General features: G+C 36.6%; 3 protein-coding genes across 3 annotated transcripts; 1 reads left to right on the forward strand and 2 right to left on the reverse strand.

Annotated features, from left to right (window-relative positions):
* Window positions 1-803: 803 nt before the first annotated feature.
* On the forward strand, window positions 804-4,125 carry LOC125592934. Its single transcript, XM_048768651.1, has 5 exons — window positions 804-1,670; window positions 1,751-2,452; window positions 2,877-2,986; window positions 3,081-3,162; window positions 3,240-4,125. The coding sequence occupies exons 1-5, from the start codon at window positions 819-821 to the stop codon at window positions 3,924-3,926; spliced, it is 2,433 nt and encodes an 810-aa protein (XP_048624608.1). The 5' UTR covers window positions 804-818; the 3' UTR covers window positions 3,927-4,125.
* Window positions 4,126-5,729: 1,604 nt separating this feature from the next.
* On the reverse strand, window positions 5,730-8,021 carry LOC106398806. The gene has a single exon (XM_048768038.1). The coding sequence runs from the start codon at window positions 8,019-8,021 to the stop codon at window positions 5,730-5,732; it is 2,292 nt and encodes a 763-aa protein (XP_048623995.1).
* Window positions 8,022-24,560: 16,539 nt separating this feature from the next.
* LOC125592682 (glutathione S-transferase T3-like) lies at window positions 24,561-25,304 on the reverse strand. The gene has a single exon (XM_048768039.1). It carries the CDS (start codon window positions 25,302-25,304, stop codon window positions 24,561-24,563), a length of 744 nt encoding a protein of 247 aa, XP_048623996.1.
* Window positions 25,305-26,634: the final 1,330 nt, after the last annotated feature.

The following is a 26,634-nucleotide window of genomic DNA, read 5'->3' on the forward strand; positions in this document are numbered from 1 at the left end:
GTCTCTCCGCCTCTCTTTCCAACGGCGAAGAACATGGCGATTGTGTCTGCTTCGTTCTGTTCCCTCCGGTGAATCAACAACGGAAACCTCTCCGCCTCTCCGCATCTCCGCTTCTCTCCACCTCTCCTCTTATCTCCGCCTCTCCGCGTCTCTCCTCCTCTCGCCGCCTCGTCGATTCTCTCCACCTCTCTCCGTCTCTCCGCTTCTCGCGACCTATCATCTTCTCTCCGCCTCTCTCTGCGTCTCTCCTCCTCTCGCCGCGTCGTTGCTTCTCTCCACCTCTCTCCGCCTCTCCGCTTCTCGCGACCTCTCCGGTTCTCTCCGCCTCTCTCCGCGTCGCTTCTCCTCTCGCCGCCTCGTCGATTCTCCTCTCGCCGCCTCGTCGATTCTCTCCGCATCTCTCCGCATCGCTTTTCCTCTTGCCGCCTCGTCGATTCTCTCCGCCTCTATCCGCGTATCTCCTCCTCTTGCCGCCCCTCTTGCCGCCGCGTCGCTTCGTGACGGTTCTCTCTGCTTCTCTCTTTCTCTGAAATCGCATTAAGCTAAGGTATTACGTCCGATCTTTCTTTATTTCATGTTCCTCGATTCGGTTAATGTTTGATGTGTATATGCGTTTTTGAATTGCGAGATGGATATTGACTTGTCTTATTTGATTAATCGATCAAATGTGCTTCTAAATTTGATTAGACAATGGTGTTTTACTTTTCATTATTATCTTGTGCTTGGCCTCAGTTCTTACGCTTGTTTCGGACGCTTGTTGATATTGTTATTATGTCTTTTGGTGTTAACAACCATGTCTTTTATTATCTTTTGTAGATATGGAGCTTGAGCTACCCAAACGATTGTATGCAGAGGGTTCAGAACCTCGGGTTAAGAAGATCAACAACAGTTGTCGCATGGAACTTATCAGAGATCTGAAGAAAGCTATGTGTGCAGAGTACGATGATGTGAAGAGAGATCCTGTTTTCACACATATCATGGCTATTGCCGAAAATGATCTCAAGTTCTCTGGGAAACTAGTGGATAGCTTCATATGTAGACAGCTGATTACCTCAAAGCTGCATGAGAAGTGGTTTGTTTTTGCGAGGACGCCTCTCCGGTTTTCGCTTCAGGAGTACCATGCTGTGACAGGCCTCAAGATTACACGGGAAACTAACAGTGACGTAGTGAAATGGAAAAACGACGGGGGTTTTTGGAGTAACCTACTGCACACAGGTGGTAAGATCACCTTGCAGTCGATCAGAAAGGTTCATCTACAAGAAGTTCACACTTGGACGCGGCTTGATAGGATGAGGTTGATCTACTTGTGTGTAATAGTGGGTGTGGTGATGGGGAGAGATGAGAAGGTGTCCATCCCTCATATGTACATCAAGTTGGTGATGGATTTTGACAAGGTTCGGAAGTTCCATTGGGGTCTTCACTCGTATGATTTCCTGTTGAGTTCGATTGAGAAGGCAATGAAGAAGTTGGGTAAGAAGGAGAGCTACATTTTCGAGGGTTTCTCCTATGCTCTCCAGATTTGGATTATGGAGGCAATTCCTGATTTTGGAGAAATATTAGGCAGAAGAGTCTCAGACAGCTTCAAAGGTCCAAGGTGTGGCAATTGGAAAGGAGTTGCAAAAGTTTCTTATGAAGACATCATTGAGCTCGAGGACTCCTTAACTAAGAAGGTAACATTCTCTCTATTTTTTTCTTTTATATGGTTGTTGTATATATTTTGTTTGGATTTTCATGTTTTAACTGTTTGCAGGATAACTTCTTCTCGGTCATATCAGTGACTGGTAATGGTGATGTGTTTCTAGATGCTCAGTACACAAGGGAGGGTGAGATGGAAGATGAACGAGTGGACCTTGTTTTGGGGAGGATCAGGAACAAGTATGATTGGAGCAACACAGACTGGCCAGTTTTAGACCCTGAAGAGTCTAAAATGGAGGAACCCGACAGCCATGATAGAGGGTCAGAAGCTGATAAGATCGTGGATCATACGGATGTTGTAGCAGACGAGGAGAACTCTTCGGTTAAGGTCGCAGGAAAAGGCAAGAGAAAGTTTCTTGATGAAGGAGCAGAGACAAGAAAGAAGAAGGTGCTGTGTAAGCGATCAGCAGAAAAGTTTCTGACTTTTGGTCCTGAAACTATGAGTTTCATTGAGGGTCTTATCCGCACATCTGTCACTTCATTGGGAGATGTGCTCAGTATGCAAATGGCGAATATGGAGAGGGTGTTTACAGAGAGGATGGGAAAGATGGAGATTGAGGTTTCACAGCTCAAGGACGCAATCAGTTTGACTGGTGAAGGAAGCTATCCTAGTAAGAAAGAAACTGAAGAAGCTCCACTAAACAGCAAAGCCAAGGAAGCTCCACCTAAGAGCAAAGGCGCTCAAGCTCCACCTAAGAGCAAAGGCGCTCAAGCTCAACCTAAGCGCAAAGGCGATCAACCTACTCCAACAAAAAAGGTACTACCTAAGAGAAAGTGTAGAACTTGATGAACCTGGAACTAGGATGCTTGAGTTAGGGTGCTGGAGCTAGGCTTATGGAACTTTATATTGACTGTGTAATATTATGTAATATGGAATGTGAAACTTTGTGTAATAGGTTTCTAAAGTGTAATATGTTTGAATGTTTGTGTATTAAACTCTATGAATGTAATGCTTTGTTTGTGTTATGAATAAATGGCTTCTTCTTATATGCAATGTTTTAAATTTTAATGAATAGGACGGGAAAAAGATTGCTACAGAAACTAATGATTTTGATTTTGGATTGAGTACACAAGACTTGCGGGACCTGTCCCAAGCTACATTTGTTGACGGTTTTGATCTGTCTCAAGTGAAAGTTGAGACGTCAAGTAAATCGAAACCGTTTAACATGGCTCCACTGCAGTGGAATGATGAGGAAATGGATCGAACCAAAGAAGACTCGCCAGATGCCGCGTTGGTGTTTTTCCGTGAAGAGGATTGGGAAAAAGTTAGAACTTGGTCAACTTCCTCCACGTAAGTACTCTATTCTCATTCATCTGACATGTATTAATACATTTAAAATAAACTAATGAATGTTTTACAATTTTATCATTGTATTTGGTTTCAGACCTATACGGATTGGACCTGCCACTTTAGATTTTGAGATTGCTAATCGTCTTATGGATAAATCTGAGTGGTTAAATAGCTTGGTAAACCTTAGAGACTATTTGCTTCCATATGTGTCTTTTAAATACATTGTGTGTGCTAAGATTTTCAAAATATGCAGGAGATTGACGCTGCAATGTACGTATTCCGGGAGAGAACATCTTTGAAACGATGGAGACCTCATCGTGTCGCCTTCATGACTGTCGTCTTCAGCAATATGATTAAAAAAGAGTATGGTCATTTAGAAGCTCAGGGTAGAAAGAGCTACATGCTTCATAATTTGCTACTGCAGTTCGGTAAAGGAGTCCTTCCACCACATGGCAGGACACATGAGATATGGAATATAGATGTGGATCGCCTGTATGTCCCTGTTCATGTCAGTGGGAATCATTGGATCGCCTTGTGCATCAGTTTCGTGACGAGGAGCATTGAAGTGTTCGACTGCTCGGGTAAGAAAAGGTACAAGGAGGTGGATGGGTTCGCAAACCTTATTCCGCGTATTGTCAAGGCAGTTCAGCCTATGAGACACCAGAAGGATTTCGCAGTCGGTGCATATACTGTTTCCTATGTCCCCGTTGGGAATCTGAATAAAAGTGCATGCGACTGTGGCGTCTATGCAGTGAAGTTCATTGAGTGTCATGCGCTTGGATTGGAGTTGTCGTTGTTGCATGATGGTAACATTATCGAAGCTCGCCACAGGATTCTATGGGATCTTTGGGAAGCAGCTAATGATCCGGAATTGATTGATAGGATGTCAAAGTATCAATCCCCGGAGTGTCTCTCTTCGACTGTAGAAGAGATTTTGTGAGACTGCTTGGTTTCAAGTTCTAATGTAATGAACAAGATTGCTTAATCTGATGTATAACTTCTAGATTTTATTATCATTTTTAGGAACAAGACTGCTTAGTTTATTGTATAACTTCTAGTGTTTAATTATGATTTTTAGGATTGACTCTTGTAATCAAATGTACATCTTGTGGTTTTGTTATTAAGAGTTTTTAGCTGAAGAATGCTAGAATTTAACACTGTTTTAAATTAGAACCTTAAGCTAAACCCTAAACATGCCCTAACCGAAACACAAAACCCGGAACAAGACCACAGTCAAACCTAACCTAAACCCTAAACATACCCTAAACGAAACAAAAACCCATAACAAGACCACAGTCAAACCTAACCTAAACCCTAAACATACCCTAAACGAAACAAAAACCCATAACAAGACCACAGTCAAACCTAACCTAAACCCTAAACATACCCTAAACGAAACAAAAACCCGGAACAAGACCACAAGAACATTTAGAATAATTGTTTTACTAGATCATCCCGTAGGAGTAAATAAATCGAATCAAATGTAATACACTTAACTTGGCTTCTTGCAAACCAGACTTTTGATCCAACTCAACAATCAAACCCGACCAGAACTAGATCCACAATAAACCTAAAACCCGACATATATAACACCAACTCAGCAACCAAACCCGACTTTTCCCATTTTTTTCTGTTCTTCTTTTTCGTCAATCTCCTTTTTCTCTCTGAAGCAGTTTCTCACACACATGAATACTTCAAGGCGACATTCATACGGGGTGCCATCTAGGTGCTGGTGCGGGAAAGGGGTTGTGATATTCTACTCGAGAACTGATGACAATCCTTACCGACGGTTCTATAGATGTGAAATAGGGGCACAGGTTCATAGTCTTGATTTGTTTTTCGATTCAATTACCGATTTGTTATGTTCCTTTTTTGTCTGATTCGATTTTCGATTATGTAGGATAAACAACATGTTTTTTCATTCCATTTTACTTCTCCTAATTTGATTTTCGTTTCTATGTAGCGAAAGAAGGAAAATCATTTATTTAAGTGGGTTGATGACGCCTTGCTTGATGAGATTCGAAGGGTAGAGGCTGAGCAAGGGAGAATTGTAGAAGAGATTGAAGATCTGAAAAGTAGTATCACACAGAGAATAGAAGAAGAAGTTAGGAAGCAGAAAAATTCACTCGAATTAGGTTGCTTAGGAAGCATTCTATGGCTTTTTGGAAGATTAAGAAGCCAAGAATGAGTGAAATCAGTCTACTGGTTCTAAGTATCTTCTTGTTAGTGTGTTTTTTTCATTTTTACCAGTCATTTGGTTCTTAGTATTGGCTTCAATAAGTGTTTTGTTGCAACAATATTTGTGTCGACTTTACCAGTCAAATGGTTCTTATATTTTGTGCTCAGTGATCTGTTCTTACAATCCACCTTTTTTGTTGAAAAATCAGACATCAGCTATTGTCAAACAAACTTAAACTCGAACTCAAAAGCATAGCTGAACATAACTAAACAAACAGAGAGATAGAGAAGTGAAGTGAAAATAATACCAATGTATAACAATGAAACTGATAAAATAACCATACAAGAATTATCCAAAGTATCCAAAGTTAAACAAAGTTGATTGTTTTTAGAAGAAAAAACCATACGAGACAAGGCAATACTGCACTTTCAAACACCACAACTTGCATACTTGAACAGACCAACCTGTAACAGAAACATAAATACCTGAAACACAATTAAATCGAGATTGAAAAACATATAAACGAACTGGCTATATAAGCTGACCCTTACCATATGTGACTGACTATATTGGTATTTTACAAGTTGCTCTGTTGTGCCCACTAATACCACATCTACTACACTTGCGAGGCTGCCTCTTTTGTGATGTTTGCGATGACCGAAGTTTATCTTCAACAGTTTCATATCTCCGTTTTCTATTCCTTCCAACTGATTTTCTTGACTCTGGTGGTAGCACATTGTCCACGACAACATCTTCTGGCATGGACCAAGCATCCTCAGGAACAGCAATAGGATTGATGCTTTCATGATAAGCTTCTCGCCAAGCTTCTGTAGTGTAAAATAAATCAGTTAATGTGTGTGGCTGTCTGCCAACATGAAACCCAGCTTTAATTGCGTGCCGACAAGGTATCTTCATCAGGTTGTACTTCCCACATGAGCAAGTACGTCTATCCAAATCAACTAAGCAGTCGATTTTATCACCTCTAACAAGCAAGCGACCATCGCTGACAGGGTAAACTGCAAATCTTTTGCCTTTCTCGGTTCTCCTTTCAATCTTTTTCTCCACATCTTCGGTAAGAGGATGATTATGCTTTGAAATCTTTTTCTTACGGTTATAAAACCACCGAGTCAGCATTTCTCTGATACTGTCCAACAAGGGAATGATTGGATACTCTCTCGGCGAACGCAAAGCAGAGTTGATGGATTCGGCAGGGTTTGTTGTCCTTATGTCATATCTATATCCAGAGAATTGACATCTTGCCCACTTTTGGACTTCAGCATCCCTTAGGTATTTTCCAATTGCCGGACTGATATTACACACATTAGCAAATATCTTTTCAAACTCAGCAACTCTATAAACCTTGGACGCCTTTGCAACCAACCCAACAAGTCCTTTCCCATGGTAATATGTTACCACATTATTCAACAAATGATGAATGCAAATACCATGTTTAGCTGTTGGATACACAGTCTCAAGCGCCTTAGCAATGGCCGCATGTCTATCCGAAATGAAAGCCAAATGATGATCATCAGCAATGACACTATTTAGTTGTCTCATAAACCATTCCCAAGAATTTTCATTCTCTGAGTCGACTACTCCGAATGCAAGAGGATACAAATTAGAATTTCCGTCTACAGCAGTTGCAACCAATAGAACTCCTTTGTATTTGTTCTTCAGAAAAGTGCCATCAACCACAATAACCCTCCTTATGACTCTGTTAAATCCTCGTAGCGATTGCCCAAATGCAATAAACAGGTACCGAAATCTCCCTTTGCTGTCAATCTCATACGATGAATGTGTTCCCGGATTAGCCTCTCTGAGCATGTGCAAGTATTTCGGTATTTTTCCATAACTTCTCTCTGGTATACCTCTAACAGCATTAACCGCATATTCACGAGCATCCCATGCTAAAGATTTCGTGATCTCACAGCCATGATCCATAAGCATAATCTGTATTATATCATTGCATTTCGGCCCTTCCTTAACCCCTTCATACCTATGCATAATCAGACTGCCTATAGTTTTGGCCGAAGCAGTCCTACCCGGTTTGGTTTTGTTTGAAGGTGCACATGTATGTTCACCGACATACTTTTTGATAATGAAATATTCAGAATCCTGCAAACACTCTGCTCGAACACACCAATTGCATGCATTATCCTCACATCTAACGTACCAAAGTTGTCTATCCGTTTTGATAACCTCATAGTGAAAGTTATGCTTCATTGCACATATCTCGAAAGTCGCCTTCAGCAAAGTTTTGTTCTCAAACAATTGTCCCTTCTTAACAACATTGAGCACAGAAAACTTTGACATCTTATGTACGTCCTCTTTGGCCGAGATCATGGTATCGGCATGATAGGCATCCTCATCAACTTCGACTCTTCTAATCTTTTCTTTCTTTTCCTCGCACTGCCTCTCAACAAACACAGGAGCTGGTTCATTCCCCCTATCAACCGAGTTTCCCTCCTCTTGAGCAGTAGTTGAATCAGCTGGCGACTTGTTAAGATCAAAGTCTGGTTCATTCAGATTCTCAACTTTGGCTTTAGATGTTACACACAATCGAGTAGAAACACACTTTTGAACAAAACCAACAAAATTCTGAAGCTGTCGATCATTTGCAATGATCACAGGCGGACAAGTTGATGTATTGATCAACTCATTAGGTAGATAACTCAACTCCAAATCGGGTAAGCTATCTTCTTCCATATCAAAATCTTCCAAAACCATTCTTTTAAAAACCTCTAAGGTAGAAGTTGATTCCAATAACAGTAGCCTAGCCCCTCTCTCATCAGCCGTAAAAACCCATCCCGTGGTTGCTCCAAACTCCCAAACACCACATGTTGTATAGATATGCATCATAGAACAAGAGTTTGTAAAAATCACAAGACAAACTATAGAGAAATCATTGGAAAATCATAGATTGGTGAAGAAGAACATTCAAAATCGATTTTTTTTTAATTTTTCACGAACCAAATCAATGAAAACACGTTTTAGGAAGTTAGAATATTTTGAGAATATTTTAAAAACTGCAACTTCCTTAATTTTCGAAAATTCAGTTTTTTTATCCGTAGAAGGCACCTTCTACACTGTGTAGAACATAACAAAATTCCAGAATGTAATTTCTACACTATGTGGACGTTCGTATATGTTTTAGATTTTGCATTCCTGATAACTTAGAATACTCAATAAAAGTAGAAACAGTTTTCTGAATAAAAGTAGCGATCATTACAAATAGTAGAATACGTATTCCCCATATTTAGAATTATAGTAAAAAGTAGTTTGTACGTTCTAAAAAAAGTAGATGGATGTGTTCATTCTAGAATTCATTTTCTACTTACCCGTTTTGTGTAGAAACAGAATTCTACTTTTAGTAGAACGTAATTTAAAAATATTATTTATTATGTTTTTCAACCCAAAAAAAATATGTGTTTGTGTAAATGGGTGTTTTATTAATTGTTTATATTTTTAATAATTTTTCTGATTCATATAACTATTTATTTCATTAATTTTAACATATGGAAAGGGTAAAACGGAGAAAAAATGGACAAAAAAAGATTTATACCATAGGGACAACTATGCTGTTTTCTTGTTCTCTTTTAGCAATTTTCCCTTGTGTAATTGAACATTTTATCATAATAGTTTTGATTTTGTAGCTGATTTCAAAAGTTTTCTTCCTCGTGAGAAACTAATTATCAAGAAACGACGTACAAAAAACAGTTTTGTACGAAGCTTGATAGTTATGAATTTCAACGGCAATATTCGAACAGTTTTTTTTTTGTTGATTGTATTATTAAGACTTCTAGGTAAAGAATTCTAAACAATAAGAACTAGCAAAACAAATATAGAAAATGGATATACCATTAGGATATACCATTAGGGATCCAAAGTAAATTAACACACATCTATCTTGCGTATGGATGACTAAAGATTTTTCATATAAAAGCTTCATATTTGTTTCTGGAATAATTGAATTTCAAAGGAGATAATCCTCGTATTAATACAAAAACACCACGCTTCAAACTGAATTGGAAACGATTGCCACTCTATTTTTAATACTCCAATAGGAGTCGTCGAGACGAGACAAATCTTTATATTGATCTATTGAAAATAATAGATCTAAAGAGATTAACATTTCATAGAATTTCACACTGCCTTTCGAAGTAACCACAGTTTGTAGGAAGAACTCCATTACCATCAAATGAACCATCAACGATTGAAGTCAGTAAGACTCGTCGCCACTATACACAGTAGATCTGTCAATTATCTTTTCTAAATGATTCAATGGAACCGAAGTTTTTGTTTTACTAAATCCATTGGAAAAAACATAAAAGAGAATAATAAAAAGTTTTGCCAGATTTAAAATAAATTGGCAATCAAACAAACCAAATGATAGAAAAAAAAAAAAGAAGCAAGATAAATCAAACAAGCCGATGTCGGAGCTATAGAAGCCTCCAGCCATGGCTTGAAACTTAAAAAAAAAAACTCTCATTTTTTCTTGATGGCTAGGGTTTTTCTCAGATATGATATACTTCGATATTTACTTAATTCTAATTAATATTCGAACAAGTTTAAACCATGGAAACGTAATCATAGTTTTAAAGCAACCTAATACATTTTGTTCATGTTTCGTTGTTAACGTAGTAATCAAAGTTTAAATTCTACAAGCATTTTAATAAAAAGTTTAGCCGAGAAGACAGTCGCTTTGATTACGAATTTACGATTACTATTATTCTACAAGCAACCTAATTCATGTTCGTGGTTTAAAACTCTAGCCGAGAAGACAATTACTTAAAACTCCAAGTCATAATTTAAAAATAACAACTAGATCTAGACTCGCACATCCGTGCGGGTTTTATTCTTTCTATACTAAAATATTCTAATTTATATAACATTATTATCTAATAATACTATTTTACATAACTTTTATATTTTGTAAACATTATTTTGTAACAATAATATTTAACATAATTTTAAGTTTCATTTCTACAATTTGGAATTTATATAGAAATTAAATTAAACTGCACTTATATAATAGAGAACAATTTTTTTTTGGATACCATTAAAAACAACAAAACTTATTTTAAAAAATATAGTATTTTGTACTTGAAAAATAATTTTGTATTAACATTCTTGTTTGAGAAATTTTTTTAAATACACTAAGTTGGATAGCATTTTATAAAAACTCAATAAAAAATATCCTAACATTTGAACGTAGGGTTTAACGATTATTGTTTAGGATTTTATTATTTAGGTGGTGAAGTTGAGTTTATGAACTTATGTAAATAATTCTTATATATTTATAAATGTTTTAGGAGGGTTAATTTTGTCTTCTAATAATAAATTTATGATATCTATGAAAACTGATACTAAAATTTTGAAAAATAGTATCAAATATGAGGTAAAATTAAAATTTGTTGGAATTATGTTATATACTATAACATTAAACTTTGATAAATGTGTGATCTCTTCGTATAGAATAGTGTTGGAGTTTTGTTTTTTTGACATATATAGATCATTCATGCTATGACATTAGTATGCATATGATAAAAATGTGTTCATGTTTATTGTATTCGTTCATGTATATATTTATTTTGTATATATATTGTTCGTCTATTTATGGTTGGAGTAGTAGATGTAAGACTTTATATATATATATTGATTAATAAACTAAATTGGTATAGTATTTAAATATTAAAATGAAATGTTTTTTTTAACTCAATGGAATATATAAACGGTAATAATAGTTGACTAAAGTCTATATGTTTAAAGAGGTTAAGTGTTTCATCCATCCATGAAGAGGGTGTAAATTAAAATTTAACCATTAATAAGAATATTAGATTTGTGTTAAAAATTATTGACATAAATTGTTATGTTCCATGATAGAAGCATTTAGGGAGGTGTATTCAATATAACATTTGAGGTGATTTGATTTTTAATGGAGTTTTAGATGATTTTAATAAGTTGCATAGATTTAGGTGATTTTTGTTAAACCACTTTAGAATATAACCTAAAACCATGGGATTTGGGTTTTAATTGTTTTAACTAAGAAACTCCACCCAAACACCCAAAAATCACCTGAAAACTTTAAAACTCCACAATTTAAAATATTTTCAATAACAGTGGATTTTAGAGTACTCTACAAAATGTTAAGTTCAATAACAGTGGGTTTTAAATCTATATTATTAAAAAAGAAGTACAAAATAAAATTACCTCTTAATTTTGTAAACTATTTACACTTTCATGCCACTTATATATTTAATGATTCTAAATTTAAGTTTTCTTTGTCTTTTTTTCAATTTAATTAATGTAACTAAAATAATTAATAATCTACCTTTTAGGATTCTGTATCTTTTTCTATTTAATTAATGCATATTTCTAAATCTAAAATTAACCAAAAATTATAGCAACAATTATTTAAGAAAATCAATTTGTCATTACTATCATATGGATATTACGGATTCCTTACCTTTAAATATTAAGCCTACTATCATTGATGTAAATAACTGTAACCTAGAAGATTAGAACTTTCTTTCATATAAACCACAACAATTCAGGGTTTTATGTATAAAATTCAAACCAATTATACAAATTAATATATTCATACGTATGTATTATTTTAGTTATCTTATACCCAAATCGTTTTTGTAGTATTTCTAAACAAACAAAATCAAAAATATAAAAATCAAAACCATAATATCTTTATTTATCTTTCAAAAGGATAATTAAGGAGAAATCATGGGTCAAAAAATAAAATAAATTACGCGATATATAGTATAAAATTATTATGTTTAGAGATGTCATATTAAAAAATTATTTTATATATAATTTTAAACTTATATATTACTATATACAAAATAAATATTTATTTATAAAAAACAAATCAAAAACTCGCGCGGGTGCGCGGATCAAGCTCTAGTGAGTTTTTAAAATTGCTTTCCAACAAAATCTTTTTAAATTCTTTGTAAAATGTATTTTTGAAAAGTAATAATTTTAAGTTGTTATTATCATTAAAAAAATTATAGAATTTTTAATTTTCGTTTATAAATCAAAACTAAATTAAATATAAATTTCCTATTATATTTTATGATAATTAAATTTAAATTAATCAATTTTCGGAAAAAAATTAAAATCATTCTGAAATTTTTTTTAAAAGACATTGTTAAAATTTTCTTAAATAAATATTTATTTTATTTTAAATAAAAATAAATATATTAAAAGGTATTATAATAATGTTATGTACATTTGATAAACTTTCTAAATAATGATCCAACTTTGAATATCACACATGAAATGAAGTTATGACTTCTATTTTAATAGAATATATATTTTATTTTTATATTTGAAACATAAATGTTATTTTTTTTCTAAGAAAAATCTTTTTAAAGTCTTTGTAGAATGTATTTTCAATGCTTAAGAAATTTAAATTTTTATTAGGTTTAAAATACAAATAAAAATTTGTAAAATTTTTTATTTTTTATAAATCAAAGTATATTAATTTAAAATTTTAATGATATTTATAATAATTAGAATTTAAATTAAACAATTTTCGGAATTAACATTTTGTTAAAATGGTTGGTTACATTTGTTTATTATGTGTGTTTTATGTTTAGTGAAATAAAAAAGAGGAATTAATATATTGTTATGATTTGGTGCTGCAACTACATAAAATATAATGTAAATAATTTTCTATGAGAAAGTTCATTTCAAAATATCACACATGAAAAAATTCATGACTTCTGTTTAATAGATAAGATGTGCCATTGAAACCATTATTCTCATGTACGTGAGTTTTATTTACTACTAGAGCCGGCCCGGGCTACGCCCAGGACTTTTTTTTTAAATTTAAATTTTGATTTTATATTAAGTATGTTTATTTTATTTATAATATTATAATCTATTATAAAAAAATTAGTAGCCAAACAATTATAAAATCATTTTAAATTATTCACTGTTTTTGTTTTACGCATTTCAATTTTTTACTACCCATTTTTTTGTTATTAGAAATTATATATAAGGTGATGAGTAGAATAAACAAAAATAATTAATTTTTAGTTATGGTGTTTAATTGGTTGAACTGTATAAATGTTTCATTTCACTTAAATCTGTTTATGATTTTTGTTTCCAATTAGTATCCAAATAGTTTAATGGATCCTCCCCTTAAATCTACAACTCTATATTTCTATGTTTTATTTTTTCTTAAATCAGCGGTTTAAAATTTTTCATATTTGTAGACAAAAAAGCTTCAACTAATCGGACCCATAAACTAAATATTCATTTATCTTACTTATATAAGTTTTTATGTAAAATATTGTAATGTATAACCAATCAAATTTATTCAACAGATAATAGCGACAAAATGATTTGGAGATATAGTTGTAGATCTTTGTAACATTATGTCTAATTTGGTGGAATGTAAAAGTTGAGTTGACATTGAGCGTAACGCGTGGTATGATGTTTGGGATGTTTACTAATTTTCTTTGGGTCTTCGAACTAATTGTATAAGATAGGTTTGAATGTATATATTATTGATAACGTGATAGCTTATTTATACATGATATACAAGATCTTTGATAAGATCAAATCTATAGATAAGTACTAGCGTATTATCTACGATCATTATCTTCAGTATGGATATACACTAATACGCCCCCTCAAGATGGACGAGTCGTAGACAGTCCAATCTTGACAAATAGATCATGAAACCGTGCCCGCGGAAGAGGTTTGGTGAATGCATCAGCGAGTTGGTCTGTGGTGCTGATGTGTGACACACGAAGAAACTTGTGTTGTACCAGCTCCCGAACAAAGTGATAGTCCAGTGCTAGATGTTTCATTCGTGAGTGGAAGACCGGGTTTGCTGCCAAGTAGGTTGCTCCTATGTTGTCACAAAACAGAGTTGGTGTGGTCTTCAAGGGCACTCGGAGTTCTTGGAGGAGGTGAGTGATCCATAGGACTTCTGCTGCTGCTCCAGTAAGGCTTCTGTACTCGGCTTCTGTGCTGGAGCGAGCAACTCCTTTCATTTTGCGTGAGCTCCAAGAGATAGGTTGCTTGCCAATATAGACGATGTATGCTCCTGTGGACGTGTAGTCATCGTGATCTCCTGCCCAGTCTGCGTCTGAGTGGGCATGGAGTGTGAGTGGCGTGTTGCGAGAGAAGAATAGTCCTTTTGTTGCAGTGCCCGCAAGGTATCGAAGTACGCGCTTTGCTGCTTCGAGGTGGAGTGTTGTAGGGTGGTGCATGAACTGAGACAATCTGTTGACTGCAAAGGCTATGTCAGGCCTTGTAAGACAGAGATACTGCAGGCTACCAACAATTGCACGGAACGATAGTGGATCACTGAGAGAGACACCGCCTTTCTGAGTCAGTACTTGCGTAGAGCACAAAGGAGTGGTGACAGCTTTAGCTTCAGTCATCTTTGTTTTAGCGAGAAGATCAGTGATGTATTTGGTTTGTGTGAGGTGGAGTCCTGAAGTAGTTCGATGAGCCTCCATGCCGAGGAAGTAGGAGAGATCACCGAGATCCTTAAGGGAGAAGCGTGATGACAAGTATTTGATGAACTTGGTGACTTCCAGTAGACTGTTACCGGTCACAATGATGTCATCTACATATATTAGGATGTACATGAGCAGGCTACCGGAGCTGAACACAAACAGTGATGCATCAGCCATGGAGTTGACAAATCCAACACTGGTGAGTGCGTCTCGGAGAGCATTATACCATGCTCTAGGAGCTTGTTTTAGGCCGTAGATAGCCTTGCGTAGTCGACAGACATGGTCGGGTTTGTCCTTATCAATGAATCCGGGCGGCTGAGTCATATAGACTTCTTCATCGAGATCCCCTTGGAGGAATGCGTTGTTGACATCTAGCTGCTTGAGAGCCCAGTTCTGTGCTACTGCTAGTCCAATGACCAGACGTATAGAGGCATGTTTAATGACAGGACTGAATGTCTCATGAAAGTCGATTCCCGGTCGTTGGTGAAAGCCCTTTGCGACGAGACGCGACTTGTTGCCTTTGACTGTACCATCCGGGTTGTATTTGATGCGATGAAGCCATCTGCAGCCAACAATGTTCGTGGCCATTGATCGTGGAACAAGGTCAAATGTTCTGTTCCTGACTATTGCATTGTACTCGTCGCTCATGGACATTCTCCATCGTTTGTCTTTCAGGGCTTGAGCAAGATTGGCTGGTTCTAGTTCAGCAAGTGTGGCCGCCAGACCATACTTTTGGTTTGGTTTGGTGATGTTGTTCTTAGACCGTGTTGTCATGGAGTGAGTGTTGGTTGTCTCAGTCGTAGTTGCTGAAGGTTGAGGTAATGAGGTCGAGGTAGTGACCGTTGCTGTTGTTGACGTTGTCTCAGGAGGTGATGATGATGTCGGTGTCGTTGTTGGTGAAGTTCCTGAGACCGGAGTTGACACTGTCGCCGTAGGCGCCAAAGGCACTACAGATGACTGACTGAATATAGGAACAAAAGAAGCTGAATTTGAAGAGTTAGAAATATTAAGAGTCTCAGATGCAGTGGAGGCTTTTAAAAGAGATGCAAATGGAAAGATGGACTCATGAAAGATGACGTGACGTGAAACAAAAACGCGAGAGTTAGAGACATCAAGACATAGGAAAGCACTTTGAGTAAGAGAGTAACCCATGAAGACGCAGGGGGTCGAGCGAGGTGTGAATTTGTTGGTGCCATAGGGTCGTATCCAGGGGTAGCAGAGACATCCAAAGGTTCGGAGTTTGCTGTAGTTTGGTGGTGTCTGGAACAAGGCTTGAAATGGAGATGAGTTCGCCAGTACTGGAGTTGTCATGCGATTTATGAGATATACGGCTGCTGCAAATGAGTAGCTCCAGTATGTGTTTGGAATGCCTGCGTGTTGGAGAAGAGTGAGGCCTGTCTCCACAATGTGCCTGTGCTTTCGTTCAGACACTCCGTTGTGCTCTGGCGTATGCGGTGGACTCGTGTGATGAGCTATGCCGTGTTGAGCAAGATACGACCTTAGGCCAACGTACTCGCCCCCATTGTCTGAGTATAGGGTTGTAATTTTCGATTTAAAACGATTCTCCACTAGCATCTTGAACGCTGGAAAGATTTGAGAGACTTGTGACTTGGTTTTCATTGGATACATCCAAGTGTACCTTGTGAAATGATCAACAAATAGCACAAAGTATTTATAGCCATCAATAGAGTGAATAGGTGACGTCCAAACATCAGAAAAGATAATATCAAGAGGGCGAGAAGAAGAGAGTGTGGTGTTTGAAAATGGGAGTTTAGGTGTTTTATTGCTATGACAAGAATTGCAGGGTAAAGACGATAAAGACGAGACTGGTAAATGAAAACTAGAAATCATGTGACCAAGAGTTTGAGAATTCGGGTGGCCTAAACGAGAGTGCCAGCCCGATCTCGAGGTTTTAAAACTAGAAAACACCAAAACATTGTTAAGAACAGAGGAAGATTCAGTCGGCCACTCGTAGACACCTTTACTGGCCTTGCCGTTGACCAGTGTTTCCCCCGTTCTGAGGTCCTTCACCTGAAATTCATAAGGACACATTTGAACCATGACATTGTTAGTCTTGCAGAGTTTATTGACTGAGATAAGGTTTCTCTTCATTGATGGAACACAAAGAATATTATTGAGTGTTAAAGGGCGCGAAGAGAGAGGGAGTTTAGTTGAACCAGTATGAGTGATAGGCAGTCCGGTTCCATTGCCAATCATGACATCATCGCCTCCTTGATAGGGTGCGTGGAGAGACAGGTTGTGAAGGTCTGAAGCAATGTGATGTGAGGCTCCACTGTCTAGTAACCATGGAGACACAGACATATCAGACGTGCTTGCAGTTGTGTAATGAGCCTGAGGGTTCCATTGCGGATGAGTCATCTGTGGAGAAGCATGCCATTGCGGTGTCTGCAGTAGTGGTGCTCCTGGGCGATATTGAATTTGATGTTGAGGAGAAGCAGAGGAGTAGTGTGGACATCTGCGTGCGCTATGTCCTTGTGTCCCACATATCTGACACTTACCAAGGTAGCCACGACCTCTACCTTGATAGCCTCCACGAGTTGATGATTGTCCTCTGTATTGTGGTCGTTGAGTTTGTTGAGGTTGCTGGAATTGACGAGTTTGAGCTGTGTTTGCAGTTACTGGAACTGAGGAGCCATTGATCTCTTCTGTTGTTGTGAGAGAGTTTTCTCGAATCAGAAGCTTTTCATGAAGTTCCTCAAGAGTAATTGGAACATCACGACCATTTACCATCTCAACTATGGCTTTGTAGTCTTCACTAAGTCCCTCTATGATGTAGTCGAGTAGATCTTCATGGTCAAGAGCCGCTCCAAGTAGTGCTAGTTGGTCGGCTTTGGCCATGATGCCGCGCATATACTCTGTTATGGATTGTGTTCCTTTACTGCTCTTTTTCAGACTTTGTTTGATTTGTTTGACATGTGCCCTTGATGGTTTCCCGTAGGTGTTGTGTAGTAGTGTCCAGATCTCTCGAGTTGTGGTTGCTCTAGCAACAACTGGTTGAACGTTGAGTGAGAGAGTTCCAAGGATAGAGCTGTACAGAAGACGATCTTGTCGCTTCCATACTGCTGCATTTGGGTTGGGTGTGACTGCTCCATCTGCATCGGTGACTGTCGCCTCTGGTGTCTGATCTGTGTCTGATATGAAGACATGAAGTTCATGCGCTTCAAGTAGAGCTTGAACTTGAAGTCTCCATGTGATGAAGTGATAACGTGATAGCGTATATATTATTTATACATGATATACAAAATCTTTGATAAGATCAAATCTATAGATAAGTACTAGCGTATTATCTACGATCATTATCTTCAGTATGGATATACACTAATAAATTGTGTTGGGTTGTAGGTATATGGTTTCAGATTTTGTGTTATTTCCATTCCAACAGAACTGTGAAATCATTATTAGTTAGCCCATTGTTTAAATTCCTATTAATTTTAATGTTTTATTTTATAGGATACTACAAATAAATTGTGAACTTCACATTGTTAGATATTTTAGTTATGTTTTTATGAGTGTGTTCAATAATAAAATGAAGGAAGTTACGATTAGTTTTAAGTATGAGGCAGCCTTACGGTTAAAAGATCATGTAAGATTTGTATAATTGTGTTGAGAATTCTAAGAATTCCCAAAGCTCTGATTGTTGTATGTTATATTTTCATTTCGAAATAATGCATATGATAATAGTATTTAGCGGGAGGAGTTGATGCCAGGAAATGAACTAAAAGAATAATTAAATGCGATGAGTTATTTTGTTTTCTCTGGTTTATTGTATACAATGTTGGTCAATTTGATTTGTGAGAGCAGTTTAGGTTGGAGGAGAAGCGTTGAGGTGACATATTTGATAAGCTACGTGGACTTTTAATGGTGTTGAAGTTGTTGGCCTTTTAAAACTTCCAGTCCATAATTGGGGAGGTTACTGTTTTTGTGTTATGGGTTTGCAAAAATTGGTAAGTTTATTTTAATAATTCTGTTTGTAGAAAGACTATGGGCCTTTTCCAGGAAAAAGAGTAATAGCTGTCAGCTTATTATTATTAGTTCTTCTTAAAAGGCCATTTTCACCTTCATCGAAGAAACAGTGATATTTGTCAAAGAAATAACTCAAGTTCAGATAGTATTGTAGTGTTTTTGATACTTTGTCTAAATATCCAAGATGGCAAAGGGCTTCATAGTGGTAAGAGACCTTACCAAGCTTACTTGCGTCAGAAGGTAATGCATATACTAACAATGTGTATGTTTAGACAGCCCCTGTCCCATTAGTGTACAATATTCTCATCGTTTGTTTCATGTTGAGAACCAAAGACATAGTCACTTTTATTAAACCAAATGAATTGCACGGCTAGCTTGCACATAATCAAAATAGAGATTAGAGATTATGTAAGAAGCATCGAAAATGAAAACAAAAACTGGATTTGTTTTAATGCTCTCATCTCATAATTTCTTTCAAAACAAAATTTGTAGAAATATGTTATCAGCAGAAAATGTCGTAATTTAAGGAACAATATATGAATTTTTCTTCATCTTGATCTGTCTCATAATTTAAGGAGCAGTACACCTGAAGAGTTTATTAAAAACAATATGATAAGTATCATGAGAAACAAAATAAGCATCTCGATGTATATAAAATCATGTACACCAAAAAGAATTGTTATGAAAATCTATTCTTGACAAATCAAGTACACGATTCTTGATGTATATAAAATAAGCTTCTCGCTGTGGTGATTGGTCAAGAATAGGTATGTATATAGACTCACTCAGTTCCCCTCTAATCTGCGACGTTTCAAAGATAAAATCATGTACACAAAAAAGAAAGTTTCATTCACATTTTACCCCAGCAAAAAAAAGTTTCAAGTCTCAACGTTTAAGTACGAACCCGAATACAATATAAGAACTCGAAAACCTTGTCTTGAAGGATCCATGAGGGTACACGAAACATTTTACTCAGTTTCTTCTGCTAAAGCTTAGTAATAGACATTTCTATACCTTTTTCATCTTCAAGAAGAGCTGCCATCTGCTTTGTCTGAAGAATCAGGAGCTAGTTTCTTTGAAGGACTCGATTCTGCAGAGCAGAAGTTGCATTCATCAGAACACGCTTCATTCCTCTTCCAACAACACCCAAATGAGTAAATACCTAATGATGATGCTGCTGCTTTTGCAGCACCGGTGTGAGTAGTGGAGATTATAGGCGAAAGGAGAACCTGTAAGAATTGATGCCACTCACTAACTCCACTTACCTGTGAGAAAGCATTTCACATTAGTCTAGTGTTTTCGTTGCAGAAAAAATTCACAAGATTCCAAAATTATATAAATTACCTACGCACTGTATTTCTCACCCAACGCCACAACCTTGCGATCTTCTTCATGAGCTGTGGTTGAGAGGTTCAAAAATGAAAAAAAGCAAGCATTATTTTTATATGAGTTTTTTTTCCGAGTTTCATCCTCCGATAACTATCTTGAACTGTTTTAGACATGAACATGGCTTGGATTCGCACTACAGATCTCTCGAGCGTTTCCTATACATGTCACTGACTCGTCTTGCAGAAATATTCCTATGCTTCACCTGGAGGATGTTCCTCTGTTTAAGTTTGTCTCACTTGGAGTCCTCTAGCAATATTATCTTCTGTCTCCATTGATTATTGCTTTCTCCAACACTCTTACAGACCAAATGATCTTCATGTACTACCTCCTTGCTTGTAACCCACTGATAGCAGTCTACAAAAGAGATGAAAAAGAAACATGATTTAACACACACATGGGTTGCAAGCTTCAGACAAAACTTATGACTCAAGTGTGACCCACATTAAACCATATCACGACATACATGGATCCCGCGAGAACAAATATAGAAGTTCTATTGGGATGAGAACATATATTTGACAATACTGTTCTGTAAGGTCGTGATGTAAGGAGCAGTATCTCTTCAGGTTTATTAACAACACTATGATACGTATTATGAGAAACAAACTAAGCAGGCTTTGTTCTTAAACAGCACCAAGCACTCTGCTCAATCAGAAAAGATAATAAGGCGTATGAGGATACCTAGAGCCTCTCGCAAAAGAGTAGAAAAAGTGAACTGACGCTTGTTTCTTTTTAAGAATCTGCATCAGATTTCATAAAATAATCAGAGTAGGATGAAAGCAAAAACCTTAAAACGTATCGTCGAACTACCAAGACTTTAGGTACTAACGCTTCCAATCAAACGCTTACGAAATAATTAAGCAGAGCCTTCTTAGATTGAAGTAAAGCACATGCTAATTGTATATCAAATCGATAGGAAAACTAACCCTTTTTATAGATTAAGATATACCGCCTTGAAGAGGATAACCCTCATTCAATGTCAGATCGTGCTTGAAGTCGGTCTATGGAGTTAATTCGGCTGTTTAAAGCGATGAATCAAACCGTGACGGTTCAGATTTTTAGAACCGTAGACGAAACTGCGCCATGGAAGACACGGGCAGAGCTTCTAATTTATGAATCGTCTAACTCTTCATCACGAAACACCATTGTTGTGGAAGAGCTTCAGAGATCGATGAAGTATATGAACCCTAATTTAAGTTTCAATTAGATGATGATGAAAGAACGCTACCAGATCTCATGTGTGTCTTCATCGAGGCGGAGATGAAACTGGTTAACTCTAATATCAAAACGCCGCGTAACACCGCTTTACAATTAGAGTAGTCTGAATTTAATGAAACGCCGCATATTGATTGTTCTGCCACTTGGCGTTTCCAAGATGACTGAGTTTCTGACCTGGAATCATAGGTAGCATCACAGGAGGGTCACCAACATCTTTTTATATAATATAGATTGATAGTGTTTTTATATATTTGATAAAAGTCACTATATACAAATATACTATGCATGTTATTCAGTATAATATACAAAACATACTATGCGTATTATTCTGTTTTACTTGGAATACTGCCCATTCAAAAAAGTATATATATATAGGGTCGGTCTACGCTACGCGCGGGGGTGACTGATATGCTATTTTTTGTTTGTGTTGTTTTGTTATTTTATCCTCTAGTTTGGTGGTGGAGAAAGTGTATTTTGGATGTTGTAAATATGGTTGGTTCTTTTAAATATGTTTTGAGGTAGATGGAGGACTAGCTTAACAATATAAAAGGCTCTTGGGTCAAAATTTTTTGGACCCATATAATTAATTTATTTTAATTTTCTTATCAAACTATAAAAATATATATAACAACTTACCTAAATATATTCATTTGTTTGCATTTTGTAAATATAAAAAAATCAGATAGTTAGATTTTTTTTATTGTGTAAATATGAAACTGAAAGTGTAGAAAAAGAAAACAATTAGAGCATGTTTATCCCTTGATCTTTAAGTGTGTTTCTTAGTAATTATTTAATAATTTAAATTTACTTAAGTGGGGTTAAGAACCATCGTTAAGAAACTCCCATTTGGAGCGGTCCAATGGGAGTTTCTTAATTAGGGGTTCTTAAAAAAAATTAAATTTTTTTTTTAAAGATAAAATTTATTTATTAATTCAAACATTTTAAAAGATAACATTTAAAACATAGATTTTTTTTAAAAAAAACATAAAAATAAAGACTAGTACAATAATCGAGAATAATTTGGAAAAACATCCGAGCTCAGTAGTTGTCTCCATCACTTCCAAATTTACGCCATATATGTTCAACCAAATCAGCTTTGAGCTGTTGACGCATTTTTCTATCACAAATTTCTAGTTCGAACACCCATCATATTGGCGATATTTGAAGGGATATCAGTAGAATACGTGAGATCGACATGTGAAGTTCTGGTGTCTTCTCCTTGTTGGAACTCCGAAACATCAAAATGAGTGTATCCATCTCGTTCGTCTTCTACTATCATATTATGGAGTATCATGCTCGCATAATCTTTCCAGTTTTGGCTTTATCCCAAAAAAGTGCTGGATTTTTAACAATGGCAAATCGAGCTTGCAAGACTCCAAAAGCACGCTCGGCATCTTTTCGGATAGCTTCTTGGTGCTGAGTAAATAAAGCCGCTTTCGGACCCTGTGGTACTGGAATAGATTGGATAAAAGTTGCCCATTTCGGATAAATTCCGTCGGTAAGATAGTAAGCCAAATGATACTCTCTTCCATTGACAGAGTAAGTGACTTGCGGAGCTTGACCTTTTATTATGTTATCAAAAACAAGTGAGCGATCAAGAACATTGATATCATTTAAGGTACCTGGAGGTCCAAAAAACGCATGTCGTATCCAAAGATCATACGAAGCAACCGCCTCTAAAATGATTGTGGGTTTTCCCGAACCACGAGAATATTGACCTTTCCAAGCGGTGGGACAATTCTTCCACTCCCAATGCATACAATCGATGCTCCCTATCATCCCGGGAAAGCCACGTTGCTCACCAGTATAAAGTAGACGTTGAAGATCAGCCGGTGTTGGTTTTCTGAGGTACTCATCGCCGAATAAATATATTATTCCTTCCACAAATTGTTCCACACATAACCGAGCTGTCGTTGCACCGAGTCGGAGGTATTCGTCAACAGCATCAGCTGCAGTACCGTAGGCCAAGACACGAATGGCTGCTGTACACTTCTGTCATGGAGAGAGACTAAGCCGTCCGAGAGCATCTTTCTTTTGTCGAAAGAATTCAACTTCGTTGGAGAGTCGATCAAAAATATGCATGAACAATGGTTTGTTCATTCTAAATCGGCGTCGGAATAGATTTTCAGGATATGTTGGAGTTTCACTGAAATAATCATTCCATAAACATACATCGTCTTCTTCACGATTCCGCTCAATATGAACTCGTTTTTTCCTTCTTTTTATTTCTTCTTCTGGATCAATGGAAAAATTTTCGAAAGGCTGATCAAAATATTGATCAAATTTTTCATCATCTACTCCCTCTCCGTCAAACGTGTTATGAGAAGAAGATGCCATATACGTGTTTAGAAAGTGTTTAAAACGTGTTCACGGCAATTTAGAAAGTGTTTTGAGGAGATGATCAAAATTTAAAACGTGTTTTGGTAAGGAGAGAAGGAGAGAGAGTAAGTGAACGAGAGTTTTGGTAAGGAGATCACGGAGAGTTTCTGATGAGTTGAAACAAGTAGCTTGAATTATTTGTTACATAAAGAAGGAGAAGCATTTGAATTATTTGAGTTTCTGATGAGTTGAAGCAACTTGAAGTGTTTGTTATTTGTTACATAAGAGAAGGAGAAAAGAGTTTGTTATTTGTTACATAAGAGAAGGATAAGCATTTGTTATATAAGAAGCAACTTGAAGCGTTTAATAATACAAACAACTAGCTTGAATTATTTGTTACAGACAGCTTGTGACACTAAACTACAAACAACTAGCTTGTAGCAGAGCTTGTGATAGTAAACTACAAACAAGTTGTGACACTAACAGACAAACATCGCCACTTCACTTGAGTACACGTACACAACCCGTGACTTCTCTTGCTTAATGACACCATCTCCTGAAGACGTGAAGCATCTCCTGCAATCATATACATGTAAATGCATCAGTGAACAAGTCCAAAGAAAGATATTTCGAACATTGAAACTATATTTCACATTAACATTGAAACAATACACAATACACAAAGAAAGATATTTCGAACATCAACACAATATTTAACATACACCAAAGACAGATAGACCAGAAACAGACCAGAAACAGACCACAAATAGACCAGAAACAGACCACAAACAGATCATAAAACCCGAAGAGAGTTAGACCAAAGACCAGAAACAGACCAGAAACAGAATTAACCCAACATCTCTGAAATTAGCTTATTCTTTAGCGCTTCTTCATATTCAGTTAGAGGATCTTTCTTTCCAATGAGCCTGTCAAGCAAAGCCATCTTCGAAAGTCTCTTCTTCGCTGCCAAGTCTCTCTCTTTAATAGACCACATGGTCTAATACTCAGAGGCAGACAGGCTATCTGCGATGCTTCTCTTACCAGAGGCTCTTTTGGCTGCCTTAACGCCAGGAGGTCGGTTAGTTGGTTCATCACCGAGGTTGGAAGTTGCTTGAGAGCTTTCTGATTGTGCTCCATCATCACACTTTCTCTTCTTACCACTTACATCGCGCCTGCTACTAGCAACTTCACACCATTTCTGGTCATTCCTCAGCTCCTCCCAAGCATGGTGAAGATTAAATTTAATCTTCTGATCGTTGTAGAAGATTTTGTGTGCCAGTTTTAAAGTATCAGCCTCGTTCTGACCACTTGTTCTCTGTCTTGTTGCAGCCGCATAGGCTCCACAAAACTTGGATACAAGATCGTTCATCTTCTGCCACCTTTGCTTACATTGGATGGCTGCTTGTTTCACCTCTTGTTTCACCGCTTTCTTCTCGTTCCCAATCACAGGGTCCTTGCTAGTGTTTAACCATGCGCTAATGAGCACTAGATCATCTGTGACTGTCCACTTCTTTCTTTCCCTCCGCTCTGTAGGTGAGTCTTCACAGAAGCTTGAAGGTTCAGTACATTGAGTACTGAACACATGGAGCTGTGATGATCGGAGCTCACCACCATGCGAGATACTCGCATAGGGACAGGAAGGAATGGAGGTTGGTGACTGTTCAGGAAGGAATGAATCTTGTTGACTGTTCAAAAGGTCAACAAAATTGCTGGACTGACTATATGGATTCGTAGAATCCATATCCTCAAATGCCAGAGAATAAAAGAGAAGAAGAAGAAATGTGTTTCACGAGGAATAAAAGAGAAGAAGAAGACCGTGTTAAAAGATGAAAAAGAAAGAGAGAAAGCAACGTTTTAATAGAGGAAAAGAGAAGAAGAAGATCAAGTTAGATACAGGTTTTTTAATTGCTATTACTCTTTGAGTTTTGAGTTGAGATGAGTAGACATCTATCTAACTTATTTATTACTACCACACAGTCCTAATGGAACCCTAAAAGCAGCATTCATCTAAGCAATTACTACCACACAGTCCTAACTCTAACAAGCATTTAATTAACCTAACAATTAGCTAGACCAAAGCAATTAGTAAAAAGTAAGCGAATGAGGAGCTGTACTAACCTCACCGACAGTCTTGTGTAGTGGTTGCTTCTTGAAGTTACAGGAGGAGGAGCTTCAGTCGAGAGGTCAAAGCCTCTAAGGCAACAGGAGTCCATAGAATGACAAAAGTCCCTGCCATAATTAACAACACAAACTGTAATCAACACAAACTATAATTAATCTTTCAATCAACACAAACTGTAATGAATCTTACAAGTTATATTACAACAGATACTACATTTCGAGGAGTGATGTTTTAACGAATGCTATTAAGCAATCAACAGAAACCGTAATTAATCTTTCAACAACATCCTAGTTCATACGCATTCACAGATCAAAACAGAACAAGCATGTTGAAGATTAATGTCAGTGTATCCTCATGACTTTTTAACTAAACAATCAGACAAAACCCAAACATGTAATCGATTTTGATAAAACACCAAAACACCACCGTGACCGCTATATTCCAAGAAAACCTAATAGATCTACCCTCTCAAATCATACAGATAAGATCAAATCGAGCTTAATTAAGCCGAAGTAGAGATGTATCTAATATTGATTGGACGATGGATGGGGATTCTCTACAAGAAAACAGGACCTTAACGACTACATTATTAGTAGCCTATTGGTCGTAATATAGGCTTTACGACCAAAAAGCTTCGAAAAATGATTGGTCGTTAGAAGCTGGTCGTAAATAATTATTCGAGGCACATTGGTCGTAAAGTTACGAGTAAAGACTTTAGTTGTAAAGCAGACGTAAATGTACGACTAAGTAAATTGGTCGTAAGTTCAACGTAAAAGTATTAGTCATAAATGTGACGCACATTTACGTCTCGCAAATTAGATGTATATAGGTCGTAAACTTACGACCAATTTGCTTCTATGTTGATGTTTATTTGTCGAAATATAACGACTACTTTACATCGACGTTAGATGTTCATTGGTCGTAAATTAAGCCTTTTATTTATTTATTT

Source organism: Brassica napus, chromosome C9 (genome assembly GCF_020379485.1).
Source record: "Brassica napus cultivar Da-Ae chromosome C9, Da-Ae, whole genome shotgun sequence".
In the NCBI taxonomy this organism is placed as follows: domain Eukaryota; kingdom Viridiplantae; phylum Streptophyta; class Magnoliopsida; order Brassicales; family Brassicaceae; genus Brassica; species Brassica napus.